The sequence below is a fragment of the Sarcophilus harrisii genome, chromosome 2 (assembly GCF_902635505.1).
Source record: "Sarcophilus harrisii chromosome 2, mSarHar1.11, whole genome shotgun sequence".
NCBI classification, from domain to species: Eukaryota; Metazoa; Chordata; class Mammalia; order Dasyuromorphia; family Dasyuridae; genus Sarcophilus; species Sarcophilus harrisii.
In genome coordinates this window covers 21599811-21614637 of record NC_045427.1, presented here as the reverse complement: position 1 = coordinate 21614637, position 14827 = coordinate 21599811, and the positions used below count along the sequence as shown (strand labels likewise).

General features: G+C 36.7%; 1 protein-coding gene across 1 annotated transcript; it reads left to right on the top strand.

Annotated features, from left to right (window-relative positions):
* The first annotated feature begins 1829 nt into the window (after window positions 1-1829).
* On the top strand, window positions 1830-14686 carry LOC105749122 (major histocompatibility complex class I-related gene protein-like). Its single transcript, XM_031949483.1, has 5 exons — window positions 1830-1893; window positions 4165-4425; window positions 4850-5116; window positions 6132-6410; window positions 14544-14686. Exons 1-5 carry the CDS (start codon window positions 1830-1832, stop codon window positions 14684-14686), a joined length of 1014 nt encoding a protein of 337 aa, XP_031805343.1.
* The last annotated feature ends 141 nt before the right edge of the window (window positions 14687-14827 follow it).

Genomic DNA, 14827 nt, shown 5'->3' with positions numbered 1-14827 from the left:
GTGGTCCCTTACCACCATGCATCTCATCACCAACTCATCACCAAGATGCTCTTCTGTTTACCTAAATGCAATAAAATTGCACGGATGCACCCTCGCAGCAAATGTTGGCATTTCATAGACTGTGATTTTAAGGAGGAGAAATGGACAGGATGCAAGACTGACATAGGTAATGTGTTGTGCAGAGTTCTGGAACTGATCATAGACTTCTCCTCAAGCTGAATATTTGGCATTCAACAAAAGTGCTGGCCCCAAGGCAAAAAGACTACTAGAAGAATTAATTTCAACAGATTAGAGCACCTTTTTAATCGGGAACAATTCATTGTTAACTTTGGGGTGGGGGTAAATTAGCAGTAGTGGAGCAGAAAAGGAGTGGGCAAGCTTTCAGAGCTCTGGTGTACAATACTTTAATTGCTCATTTGGGTCAGAATACTCTCAAACATCAAGACTGTGTTCCTTAAAGGAGTCAGCAGCCCAGCAAAACAAGACAAAGCTATTTATGGAATCTGATTACATGATAGGTAGATTTTTGAGATCACAGAAGGAATTTGCTAACATGGGAAGGTCCAAAAGATGATGATGGAATCAATCACATATGCCTTTACTGAGAATCCATACAGAAAAGTACACTGCAAGGGTAGGAGGGGATTCATGTAATTCAGTGATATTATAATTGGCCAATGTCATCTTATAATGACTTATTAACTTATGTTAATGCAAAGGACAATAAATAAGGACAGTATGTATGCACTATGTCAAAGGAAAAATATATTGAGGTTTCTGATTCGATATTCTGTTCTATATCCTGTCGGTGCTACTTATTGGCTGATTTCTGTGGTATATCTAGTGTGTCTGAACTAGATGGATGATGTGATTACAGACCATGTAGACCTGAACCTGATTGATTCAGTGAAGAATCTGGAGTTTGGCCTTGGGAAGGAAAGCTGGCTGGTTTGTAAGGATTTCTGTGGAGTTTTGGCTGGGCAGGGCAACAATTAGAATGTCATCGGAAAGACATCAAGGGGCAGTGTCAAGATCCAGCAAAAGCAGGACACCTCTCAATTATTCCTTAAAAATTTTCTATGGTATCAGCCTGGGAAAATCTATTTAATCTCTCTCAGTCTCTGTTTTTTTAATCTAAAAAATAAATAAAAGAATAGCACCTACCTCAAACATTGTTTTGAGAATCAAATGGGATAATAATGTATGTGAAGTCCTTTTTTAACCTTAAAGGGTAAAATTCATTATTGTTATAGTTAATAGCATAATTTTATAGCCATAGTTCCATTAAAATCTGCCCCATAAATTCAGGAACTCCCTAAAATCAAGGATTCTATCTTCCCATTAGAGCGGGGACTCCCTGAGGGCAGTGTAAGGAAAGAGGAAAAAGGATCTCTTTCCTATATCTCTCTGCCAGGATGAAGTCTCCCTGGTGATCATTTCAGACCTAAAAATTTCTAGGTTCAATCACCATTTAGGAAAACCAGCTGGATGGTTGTCATTGAGCCAGCCCATCTCTGAGCCCCAGACCATATTTAGTAATAACCGTGCTCTGAGATGTCCTGCTCTTACTACAGACTCTTTTCACTTCCTTTCTTACACCTTCTCAATAGGAAAATTTTGGTTTTTAGCAGACATCATAGGGTGACAGGAAGACGTCCTCAGCCAAGCCAACCCCACTCTGGGTGGGGAGAGAAGATAGAGAGGCATGTTATATATACATAGGAGGTTGTAGTTTTCATTTAGATAGTGCCTGGGACACAAACACAAGGCTTAAAACCTTTCATACTCGGTGTATGGTTGACACACTGGGCAGCCCCATCCTGAAGATCATGGATTGTCAGAGGAGGTGGGGATGGCTCTCTTCAGCTTGGTTCCTCATTCTGACCCAGGCAGGTAAGTCTAAGGAGAAAGGGATCAGATAGAGAGGAGGGAGGCCATTGAGTTTTGGGTATGATAGGGGAAGCTCAGCCATTGTACTCAAGGATTTTCAAGTTAGCCAATAAGTCATTCAACAAGTATTTATTGAGCAATTTGTATACTTCAACTAACATTCTAAGTCCCAAGGATAAAGCAAATAAAACCTGGTCTCTGCCTCCAAGGAACCCACATTATAATGGGGGACACAACTCATAAATAAAAAGATGCCTACAAGATATGTACAGAGTAAACAGAAGGTTATTTAGGAGAGGAAAGCTCTGGCAATTGTGAGCGCTGGGAAAGGCTTCCCAAAGATAGCATTTTAACTGAGACTCAAAGGAATCCAGGGAAGCCAGGAAGTGGAAGTAAGGATAATGATCATTCCAGACACAGAGACAGAATGGACAAAGGCAGGACTGGAGAGAGTTCAAGTGTGGGGAACAGCATGTAAGCTGTACCTGAATGAGGGAGAAGAGTAAGTATGAGGCAATGAGAAAAGACTAGAAGTATCCACACTCTAAAAGGTTTTAAATGCCAAGAAAAGAACTTTATCCTTGAGGTAAGAGAAAGATATTGGAGTTTATTAACTAGGAGAGTGATATCATCACAGGAATGCTTTAGAGAAATCATTTTGGCAGCTGAAGGGACAATGGGATGAAGACCAGTGAGGAGCTATTGTAGGGGAGAAGACCCAAACTAGGGTCAAGGCTATGGGAGTGAAGAGGACAGAATGTATAAGGGAACAGGAAGGGACCTGAAAGGTCATAAAGTCCAACCTTGTCATTTTACAAATTTGGAAACTGAGACCCAGAGAGGTTATGCGACTTTCCCAAAGTCACACAATTAATATTAGAAATGGGATTCAAACCTAGTTCTTCTGTTTCCAAAGTCAAAGCTCATTCTTGTATACTACATAAATTCCCTACTATGTATCATGTATTATAGCAAGTACTCCCTTCTCCCAAGAACATACATAGTCATCACATATATAATTAAATACAAATCAATTTCTAATTGAGGCAGAACACTAGTAGATGCAGGAATTAGGGAAAACCTTATAAAAGGTAAATCTGGATTGTAGTTTAGAGAAATTTGGGGATTCTCAAAACTGGAAGTGATAAGGAATTACATTGTAAGCTGAGAAAACAATCACAGCAAAAAACCTGCAGGATAGAGTGGTAGTTGTGAAGAATAAGTGGATTGATTTGGTTGAAATGTCGATTGTACTAGAAGAAGCCTATGAAAAAAGCCTCCAAGGGTAAGATGGATGCAGGCTATGAATAACGTTAAATGTCCTTAGTTTGAAAAGTTTGTATTTTATCCTAGAGGCAATAAGGGAACCACTAGAGCTGTTTAAAGAAAAAGAGCGATGAGCTTTAGCAAAAGGTAATATAGCAAAAGACTGATTGGAGAGGAAAGAGATCTGAAGATAGGAAACATTAGGCGGAAAGTGCAAAAGTTCAAGTGAAAGGGGACAAAGATTATAACTGGGGAACTGGGGTGTAAATGGAAAGAAAGAAATGGATTTGAGAGAAGCTCTGGGGTAAAATCAGTAGGACTAAGTCAATGATCAGATATTGGGGGATGGAGGAGAGGAGGAAGAGAGAATGAATGTGAGATTATAAACCTGAGTCAATGGAATATTATTGGTGTTTTTGACAGAAATTGAAAGTAAGGAAGATGAGTGCTTTAGCTGGAAAGATAATGAGTTCTGTTTTTGACTTATTGAGTTTCAGTTACCTATAGGCAATCTAACTAGAAAGGTTCAAAGAAAAGTTTTTTTTTCAAATAAGTATTTATTAAGCCTCAACTACATTGCAGGCCCTGTGCTAAGTGCTTTACAAACATTTCATTTGATCATTAGAACAATAGAGAAATAAGTATAATTATTATACCAGTTTTATGGATGAAGAAATTGAATCTTAAAGAACTTAAGTAGTTAAATGTGGATTTGAACTCAGGTCTTTCTGATTACTAGCATAGCACTCTATCTACCACAACTAGGTTTGAATCCCATCTCTAATATCCACCATATAACTGGTGATACTTGGAGTACAAGGGGGAGAGACAGACAGATGACAGACTAAGATTTGGATATTTTAGATTTTAGAATTATTTGTAGTTACCCTTACTAATGATGGGGTGCAGAGGAAAGGCAAAAGAATGGGTGGGAGGAATCACTGATCCTCTGTTAACCCCAAATCTGAAATAACATTTTCTCTTCTTCTCTTCCTTCCCATAATTCAGTACACCACAGGTATGTGGGTCAGTTTACTGCAGTGGGTACATACTATTCTCTCTTGGAACTAAGTGCAATCAGCTTCATGGATGAAGTTGAAGTGGGATTCTATAACAAAGAAAACCAGCAACTTATTATCAAGATACCCTGGCTCACTGAAGCACTGGGAGACGCTTACATTATCCAGAAGCGCAATTTATTGGTGTACCATGAGCAACATTTCCGCTGGATGATGCACTTCTTAGCAATGAATGATACAAACCATAACAGTAAGTCAGACCCATTCATCTCCCCCAACCTTCTTTTCATCATTACCTTGTCTATTTCTCTTCCAAGTCCAGTAGATCCATCCCCAGTAGATCATTCCACTGAAATGGATGTCTTTAGTCCATTGTTCATTGTTATTTATTAACTTAGAGAAAGCATTAAAGAATTCCTGAGCCTTAGGCTTCATCCACTTGATTGCACATCCTGGGTTGTGCCATCTTTTCTATAATCCTTCCAAGACACCTTTCACCTTTCACCCGAGAACTTTGACTATTTTCCAAACTTTTTAAATCAATAAACCTGAACTCAGAGGATGGGTGTCCTTGTCTGAGCCCTCAGTTTAGGAATAGACTGCAACAGATCCTAGTTATTAATCTCTCCCTCTTCACCAGTCCTAGAGGAACCTACCCCAATATCCCTCCACAGGAAACCACACAGTGCAGCTCCTTGCAGACTGTGAAATAGACAATGACATCAAGGTAAAGAGCTACATCCACATAATTTGGGATGGAGAGGAAATCTACAGGATAGATGAAGAAGTTGGACAGTGGGAGTACCTGAAGCCTGAAGCCAAGCAATACCAGCACATTCTGGAGAGCCCCTTCTGGACTGATCTGAGGAAACGCTACATGAATCAATTTTGTGTTGACTTTATGAAGAAAATCATGGGCTACAAAAGCATAAGGGATAATGGTGAGTGTTTGCTTCTTCCCAATTCCTCCCAGGAAGTCCAATCATCTCCTTCATTCTGTGCAGTAATTGGAGCCCCAGAGAAACAGGCGAGATGCATGGCTTCTGACCATAACCCCATCTTACAATGTGAAAGTCAGAGAAATGGGAGAAAGATTGAGTTTCTTTCTTTTTTTCTTCCTTTCTCATTTCCTTGTTTCTTTTTTCCACTTTATCTCCTTTTTTCTACTTCTTTTCCTTTCTTTTTTGTCCTTTTTTCCCCTTTTTTTCTCTTTCTACTTTTCCTTCTTTCTTTTCTTCTGTTATTCTTGTTCTCTATCCTTTTTCTTCCCTCCTTTTTTTCTTTTTCTTTCCTTTTTTCTTTCTATCTTTCCTTCTATTCCTTCAACTAAACAATCTCCTCTTGTCAGCCACCTCAAGGCATGGCAACTCAAAGGTTATGGCAAAGTGAATACATATTCGGCTATGTTCTACCAAATTGGAAAAAACTTACATACAACTCCAAGAATGATGGACTAATAAAACATTTAGACAAATTTAGAACATCATAATCAGAAGATTTTGTTATAACCATCATGTAATGTTTTATTTTTATTTCGTTGGAGTTTGGGGTGGCAGTGACAGAAATACAAGAATAATATTTTTGTTATAGCATAAGGGGTCTGTAATCTTCATTAAAACGTTTCTCACTGAAGAAATCATGGGAAGAATCTGAAGAAGATTTCATTCTTGATTCATTATAGCAGACCAGACTACTTGAATTTGGTTTAGAATATTGTTGATATGGCTATCAACACCAACAGATGCTGATTCTATAATTAGTGTTTACATAACACTTTTTTAGGTGTCCAAGAAAATACAAAGAGTTATAATTTATTATGCTACTTTGAAGAGATAATGGGTAATTGTGGTCAAATAAGATAAGGGATGCTTAGGGAAAATTAATGGAGACGAGGGAAGCATCAAATATTCACTTAAATTATGACATGAAGCCTTCTTTCTTGAATTCTGATCCCAGTGCCCCCTGAGATGACCGTATCTTACCGTGTCAACACAGAAGGCAGCATCATTCTCTCCTGTACAGCCACAGGCTTCTACCCACGCTCCATCCAGCTGCAGTGGGAGAAGAATGGGGAGCTGGGTGTATGGGGAAAGGAGACTTCCACTGGCATCCTGCCCAACATGGATTCCACCTTCTACCTCCGCCTTACCTTAGAGCTCCCACCAGAAGACCCAGGCATGAACTTTACCTGTGTGGTGGAACACGTTGCGCTGAAGACCCCTGCTCTATATTCAGGTGAATGCTTAAGCCAGGCAGACTCATCCTGGGGAAGCCCCCAGGAGACTATGTCTCAGGGTGTAGTTTCATTTCCTTTCCCCTTCTTCCATTGAACGTACATCCAATTATAATCTACCTTTTCTCTCCACAGTCCCTGGAAAACTCACAAAGGAGAAATCTTTTTTCCTGGCACTGGGCATAGTGTTGGCTGTCATCCTACTGCTGAGCTGTGCTGGAGCCTTCATAGTATGGAAGAAGAGGTGTACAGGTTTGCATGTAATGAGAGAGAGGTAACAGAAAGGTACTTTATGGAGAGCTGCCAAGGAGATGAGATATTGTGTATTAACAAACACAATAACTGGTTGTAGGAAAATGTTTTGAAAAAAGAATTTCAGAATCTTGGAATGAAAGTGGGACACAGAGGCTAGGCAGTCTAAACTATACTTGGTCAAAAATTTTCTCAATTAGTTCCTGGCCAAGTCAACATCTCCAAGTCTCAGTATACTCATCTGCAAAAGGGAAAAATAATAACACTTACTTCACAGTAGTGTGATGCATATAAAATGTCATTCAAAGCTTGAAATGCTACATAAATGTTATTAATTCTCCTCCATTATGGCCATAATTATTGATGATTAATTATGAATGCAATTGGAGACTACTCTGTTTTTTTTTTTCCTGTCACAACAAGATCAAGTCACATTGTTGAAATATTAAGCTTTCCCTCTACTAAAATCCTTAGGTCTTTACTTCCCAGAAAATATAATGTGTATTTATATATGTACACATATGCCTTACACTTACTGCTATTTTTAATTTAACTATGAGACTTAACTTACTTATCTATATTCCAATCTGATCCAATCCAATCTAATAAGCATTTGCCAAGGATCAATTAGTGTACTGCTAGACTCTTGTAACACATACACAAAAGAAAAAATAGTCCCAGCTTTCATGGAACTTTCATTCCATTGGAGTGTTACAATATGTAAAAACTCCTATGAAATTTCATCTTACTATATTTTGCCTCTTGTTCTGCCCCTTTAAAGATTTTTTTTTGAAGAGCAACATTATGTGGATGATCAATTTTGATACTTTGGTTTTTCTTGGCAACACAATCATCTAAGATATTTCTAAAAGATTCATGATGGGAAATGGCATCCACGTCCAGAGCAAGAACTATGGGATTTGAACACATCTCTCCTGACTTGGAGTTGTCTCCAAATCTGATGCATCAAGATCAAACTATCTTTGCTGGATGCTCACAAATCAGTCACTCATTCTTTTTACCTTATTATTAAGAATATTTATTAAGTACTTTTTAGGATCAAAATAAGAAGCAAAATGTTAGTAAATAGAAACCCTGTCATAAAGATAGAAAGACTTGAATTCAAGTTTCATGTGTGACATCTACTGTGACATGTTCATGTGTGACATACTGGCTGTGTGATCCTGAACAAGTTATTCTCAGATCCCCAGGCAACTCTCCAAGACTTAATTGAAGAGGATTCAAATCTTTACTGGTATCAATTGGAGAACGGCTGAATTAATTGTGGTTTATAAATATTATGGAATATTATTGTTCTGTAAGAAATGACCAACAGGATGATTTCAGAAAGACCTGGAGAGAATTACAGGAACTGATGATGAGGGAAATGAGCAGGGCCAGGAGATCATTATTTAATTCAACAACAATACTATATGATGATCAATTCTGATGGACGCGGCCATCTTCAACAATGTGATGAACCAAATCATTCCAATAGAGCAGTAATGAACTGAACCAGCTACACGCAGCAAAAGAACTCTGGGAGATGACTATGAACCACTACATAGAATTTCCAATCCCTCTATTTTTGTCCGCCTACATTTTTTATTTCCTTCACAGGTTAATTGTACACTATTTCAGAGTCTGATTCTTTTTGTACAGCAAAATAATTGAATGGACATGTGTACATATATTGTATTTAACTTATACTTTAACATATTTAACATGTATTGGTCAACCTGCCATCTGGGGGAGGGGATGGGGAGAAAAAGGGGAAAAACTGGAACAAAAGGTTTTGCAATTATCAGTGCTGAAAAATTACCTGTGCATATATCTTATAAATGAAAAGCTATAATAAAAAAATAATAATTTAAAAAATCTTTACTGATAGAAGGAATTCCTCACTGGGATATTTCTACATCCATTACAGTATGGATCTGGACCAAAAAATGCAGAAGGGGAGGAATTGTATAACTTAGTAATGTTTATGTGTTGATAATTGAAGTCCAACTCACTTGCTTATTGTATTGAGAACCTCATCTTCCCTTAAAAAAAATTTATTAGGTCATTTATCTGTTTCTAGACCTGCAGAACTTCTCCCATTGGCAATGATTTTTGACAGATCACTGTCACTGACTTGGCAATAAATTATCAAGGTCTTATTTTGGGAAGTAGTAAGTACCCTGAAATGTTCTTAATCCAAGTGTGGTGACTTCAGTTTACTAAGGACACTCAGAAACTCTTTGTTAAGCATTTCTGTGCCTTTTTTCTGTATTCTAATACCATTTTTCTTGGTAGAGACAAGAGAAATATTTTCATATCATTTGAAGTTTTTTTTTAAATGACCATTTGTTCCAGTGCAATGAAAATACACAATGGAAATTTGAATTATGAATCACTTCACTGGATTCCTGATTAAGATTGACTGGAATCTAGCTGTGCTTCTAATTTCTCTTAACCATCATTCCATTCACTCTAGGAAGCAATTATTCTTTGAGTTTTCTCTTGTATCAAATGTGATTTTAAAAAGTAGAAAGTTCTTTATGATTATGCTGAACATTCATAATCAATTTGAGCTCAGTGATCCTAAAGTTATCTTTATTTGATATTAGAATTCTTTCGCATTCAGTTTGTACTTAACAGATTTTTCCACCCTTTATGTCTTTGAAAAAGTTAAGTGGGGAGATGAATACCCTGTGCAGCCCCATTTATCTTTTAAATAGCTTCTCTCCTTTTCTTCTTCATCACAATTGCATGTATTTTAAAATGCATTTCATTCCCCTGATCAAATTTTCTCAATAGACCTGTGGGCCATGGAATGTTATCTATTGCTTCTCTGAAACCTTTGACATTCACTCTCAAAATCCTTGAAACAATTTTTTAAAATGATCTCACTTTCGCTTCTTTATCTACAGTGAATGCTAGAAAGGTGCTGTCACTATTTCCCAAGATCCTCACTGATTTTACTTCAACCGTCAACTTCTTATTTATTGTTTAGAATCAGGGATGCCAAAGAGCTTCCATTGTCCTTTGGAAAAAAGTTATCCATGAGTGACAAGAGGTATCATTGGAGGAATAAATGACATCAAAGAGATCACAGCTCCTTCAAATTGTTGAAGTATAACATCATCATTCAACACATGACTTTTCTTTTGATTAAAATGCCAGAATCTTTCTTGCTTAAAGAATATCCACAATTGGGGTAGCCAGGTGGTGTACATCATAGATAGAATAGATAGATAGAACAGATAGATAGAACATCAGCCCCAAAGTCAGGAGGATCTGAATTCAAATCCGGTCTCAGACACTTAACACTTCCGAGCTGTGTGACCCTAGGCAAGTCACTTAACCCCAATTGCCTCAGGAAAAAAAAGAAAAAGAAAAGAAAATTTTAAAAAAGGATACGCAGTCTTATACTACTTAACTTTTCAGTTATGATAATATTTCAACAAAGACAAGGATGTTGATAACATAAAAGTTTTTTGCAAAAAAATGAATCATATTAAGTTGTAAATATGATCAGTCTTGAACCTAGAGAACAAAGTTAAGTAGTTAAAAGTATTTTCTCCTTTCTGTAGCACATTGGAGGACTATGATATACTAAACATCAATACACTGAAACATCAAGAAAAAAAAAAGAAAAAAATTATCAGTAAGGCAAGAATTTCTCATCTGCTATTATTTGAGCAGAAAGATCTCCAATAGTTACCCCAATAAAGTGCTCCAACAATAGTATATCATGACAGTGTGCCATGTTAACATTCTATTTATCAAACACATTATCTATTTCCTGTTACTGATTATATGATCTGTGGTATTCACGCATGATGAGACTTCTTGAATTTCTCTCATTAGTCATCACTTAAATACTCCCAAGTTTTCTCCCAATTGTGAATTTCACCACAAAACTGCATCTTCTAGATTTGGAGTGCTATATTATTCTTTTTTTTTTAAATCAGATTTAACTTTTATTCCAGATATGGACCACATCTCTCCAAGTCTCAGTGTTATCATGAAATGTATATGATTCAGAATTTATAAAGATTTTAGAAATAATCCAGTGCATCCTCATTTTACATACTGAATAAGTTAAGGCTTAAAAATAGTAAGTACTTTCCCATAACAGATCAATTTAGGGTAATGTTTTAAACTCAAAATCCAAAGTTTTTTATACTAAAATATAGCTAAGGTCTCATTTGCCTCCTTGTAAATATATTGTTTTCCTGACATGATAAATTCCACAACTTTTTTGTCCTGTTATTATTATTGTTAATTTTTTATCTCTCAAACTGGCTAAGATGACAGGAAAAGATAATGATAAATGTTGGAAGGGATGTGGGAAAACTGGGACATTAATACATTGTTGATGGAGTTATGAACTGATCCATCCATTCTAGACAACAATTTGGAACTATGCCCAAAGGCTTGTCAAACTGTGCATAGCCTATGACCCAGCAGTGTCTCTACTGGGTTTGTATCCTAAATAAATCATAAAAGAGGAAAAGGGACCCACATGTGCAAAAATGTTTGTAGCAGCCCTTTTTGTAGTGACAAGGAACTGGAAATTGAGTGGATGCTCATCAGTTGGGGAATGGCTGAATAAGTTATAGAATATGAATCTAATCAATATTATGGTTCGATAATTAACGATTAGCAGAGACTTACATGAACTGAAGCTAAGTGAAGTGAAGAAAACCAAAATTACATTGTACACAGAAGCAGTGATGATGAACTGTAATGGATGTGACTCTTTTCAACAATGAGGTGATTCAGGTCAATTCCAATAGAAATGATGGAGAGAGCCATCTGCATCCCAGAGCGAGGACTAGGGGAACTATGGGGCCTACGGATCACAACATAGTATTTTCAACTTTGCTGCTGTTGTTGTTGTTTGCATGCTTGTTTGTTTTTTTCTCATTTTTTTCTTTTTTGATCTGATTTTTCTTTTGCAGCATGATAAATGTGAAAATATGTTTAGAAGAACTGCCCGTTTAAGTTGTATTACTTGGTGTCTAGGACTGTTGAGGAGGTAGGGAGAAAAATTTGGGAACAAAAAGTTTTGCAAGGTTGAAGTTTAAAAACCATCTATATATGCATTCAAAAAAAATAAAAGACAATTGTAAAAAAAGAAAATCAATAAATTATATATGTCTAATTTTTAAACAATATTATGTATTTCAGTTTAAATACCAAGCACAAACAAAAACATATTTACAACCATTAATACTTAATAACATATTCATATGTAAAATATGACAATAATAGTGTATTAATTTATTTCTGATTCAACAAGCATTTTAAAGGTCCCCATGTAGCCTTAGGCCTGAAGTCAAGAAAAATTAAGTTAAAATTCAGCCTCAGACACTTTTGCCTCATTTTTTTCTACTGAAAAATGGAGATAATAATGGCACCTACTTCCCATGTTATTGTGAGGATCAAATGAGATCCTATTTGTAAAGTGCTTTGAAAACTATTTTTATTATTTTATAAGTACTAGCTAACCATTGTTAGCATTATTGTTATTTATTACATGCCTACCATGTGCGAGTTGGAAAGTAAATACAAAAAAGAAGAAGTTCCCTATCCTCAAGAACCATACTTTCCAAAGGGAGATGGGGGAGACATAAAATATCAGAGTAAATTAAAAATTAGATTAAATTAGATTTAAAGATTAAATAAAAAATTCATACAAAATATCTGTCTTTTCATCTTTTTTGATCTAGGTTTTCATTTTTTTCTTTTTGTGCTGTTGTCCTCCTTCACTAACAGTTTCTGTTGATGCTTCATCATAACATTGGTGATCTAGCCTTCTCCAAGCTCTGTCTGTGGAACACAAGTCTTGGTGGTCCTAACAATTCCAAGAAATTCCATTTCTGGAATATGATGGCTGTCACATTAACACCAGTCTTGAAATCATAAAGATTCAGGGACAAGTGTCTACTGACAAAAGCACATTTTTACCCATTGCCTAATAATTCCTAGAGAATTTGTGATTTTTGCCAGTGAAATAAGTGCCAACCAACCTAAGCAAATCACGAACCCTTCAATTATTGAAAAATAAATTTTAATTTCTTAGGCCCATGTTTGCAAACTGTTCACCCACTCTAAAGTTTGTCAACATTGCAGTCAAATATTCATCTATGCACCTTATAAATTTTTATAATTGATGCACATTTTTCAAATTTAATCTCAATAATTATGCATTGTTTTGAAAAGCCTTGTAATTTTATGCAATAAACTCACCAACCTTCCTCAGCTCTAATGTCTAATAATTTTTAAAATCAATCTTACATAACTAAGATAAATACATTATTTTCTTTTCTTCTAACCTGTTCAAGATTCATTCTCACATTTTTAATTCAATGATCCAGATGGACTTGGTTAGAGCTTATCATCCAAAGATGCAAATTTGTTTCACCATGCTGTTCTTCAAACTACATTAATGAAGCTATGAATCTTCCCCTGAGTTTTCACTTGCCTGCATTTTTATTAAACACTAATGTTTTGGTGTGTTTGGTTCCATTTCTGGAACTGCACATTAGTGAGGAAACAAAATGTGATGCGTCTATAGGGATAAAAAACATTATCAATTTAAGTAACTCCCTTTACTAAGGTATGTCAGTGCCTGTTAGTCAATTTGTTCTTAGAGAGTTGACTTAGGGCAGTAAAAAGTTAATCGACTTGTGCAAGGGCACTAAACAATATTTTGCTGAACTTGAGGTCAGGTCTTCCTAGTTCTGAAGTTCTTTCTCTAACTCTTATGCTACACTGGCATCTCCTCCCACTTCTTCCATCGAGTGGGGAGTGTATACATTTGAAAATGGGACTCAGTTCCCTGCTTTGGTCATCCTGTGTTAGAGCAATGCCCCTCCCGTCACAGCCTTTTAACTGTAGACTGGGGATTTTAAGATGCCATTTGGTTTGGCTTTAATGTTAGTGTCCTACTGAATGTTGTAATTGTGCAGTCTAAGTGCGATCAGGGTTCTGTATGTCTTGTATGTTATTAGACAGTCTAGTTGTGCTCTGTGTTCTGTGTGATCTTTGTGTTAAATTGTTTGTAATTTGTCTGTTTTGTTCATTTAAGAGCTCTGTTAAAGTTAAGACCAATGGTCAAATTTTGGAATTCATTATTTTAATGCTGAACTCCAGCTGGAGAAAACATTTGATTAGGAATTTAAAAATTCTAAATTTGGGAAATGAATTGGTTATCTTTAAGTATAAGATCTTAAAGGAACAATAGCTTGTTTTAACAAAAAAAAAAAAAAGTTCTGTTAACCTGCCTGAAAGGGGTCTGACTTTTCTGAAAGTTTCAACTCTGGCCAAGTTGAGGCTTAGGAGAAGTCCATTGGGAATAATGGCCACATGGGGCCAGAAGGAGAGAAAGAAACTATGCTGTTTTATTATTTGAAATGAGATACAAATGGATTATATATGCTTTAAACCCAGCTCTGCTGGACTTGTGGATTTTATGGGATTCCCCCACCCACCCACTGATTTCTGCTACTTTAAATGTTGAGTGAGGTAGGGATCTTTTGTAAAGATTTAAACTCACCCCCCCCACTGCTGCTACTTCAGCTATAGGAGCATTTAGTTAGCCTGGAGTGAAGTTTAGTTCGACTTCCAGTGGCATCCTGCCCAACATGGATTCCACCTTCTACCTCCGCCTTACCTTAGAGCTCCCACCAGAGGACTCAGGGACAGGTTTTACCTGTGTAGTAGAACACACCGAGTTGAAGATTCCTGCCGTGTATCCAGGTAAGTCCTTCAGCTAAATAGAATCATCACATCCCCAGCAGAGCAGGTCCCAGAATATAGTTCTATTCCCTTTCCCCTTCTTCCATTGAATGTACACCCAATTACATTCTATCCTTTTTTCCCTATAGTCCCTGAAAAGCCCACACTGGAGAAGCCTTGGGTCCTGACACTGAGCATAATGTTGGCTGTCATTCTACTGATGAGCTGTGCTGGCGCCTTCATACTATGGAAAAAGAGGAAGTCAGGTGTGCATGTAATGAGAGAGAGATAAGGGAAAGGTACTGGGTGGGGAAGCTCCCAAAGAAATAGGAAATATTGCTACAACAACCTCAATAGCTGGTTGTTGGGAAATAGTTTGAGAAGAGAATCCCAGAATCTTAGGCTGAAAGTGGAACACAGAAGTTATATAAGC

Coding starts and splice junctions, on each gene's coding strand:
- LOC105749122 (XM_031949483.1), top strand. CDS start 1,830: ATGGATTGTCAGAGGAGGTGGGGATGGCTCTCTTCAGCTTGGTTCCTC. Junction 1,894..4,164: donor CCTCATTCTGACCCAGGCAG/GTAAGTCTAAGG, acceptor CCCATAATTCAG/TACACCACAGGTATGTGGGT. Junction 5,117..6,131: donor CAAAAGCATAAGGGATAATG/GTGAGTGTTTGC, acceptor TTCTGATCCCAG/TGCCCCCTGAGATGACCGTA.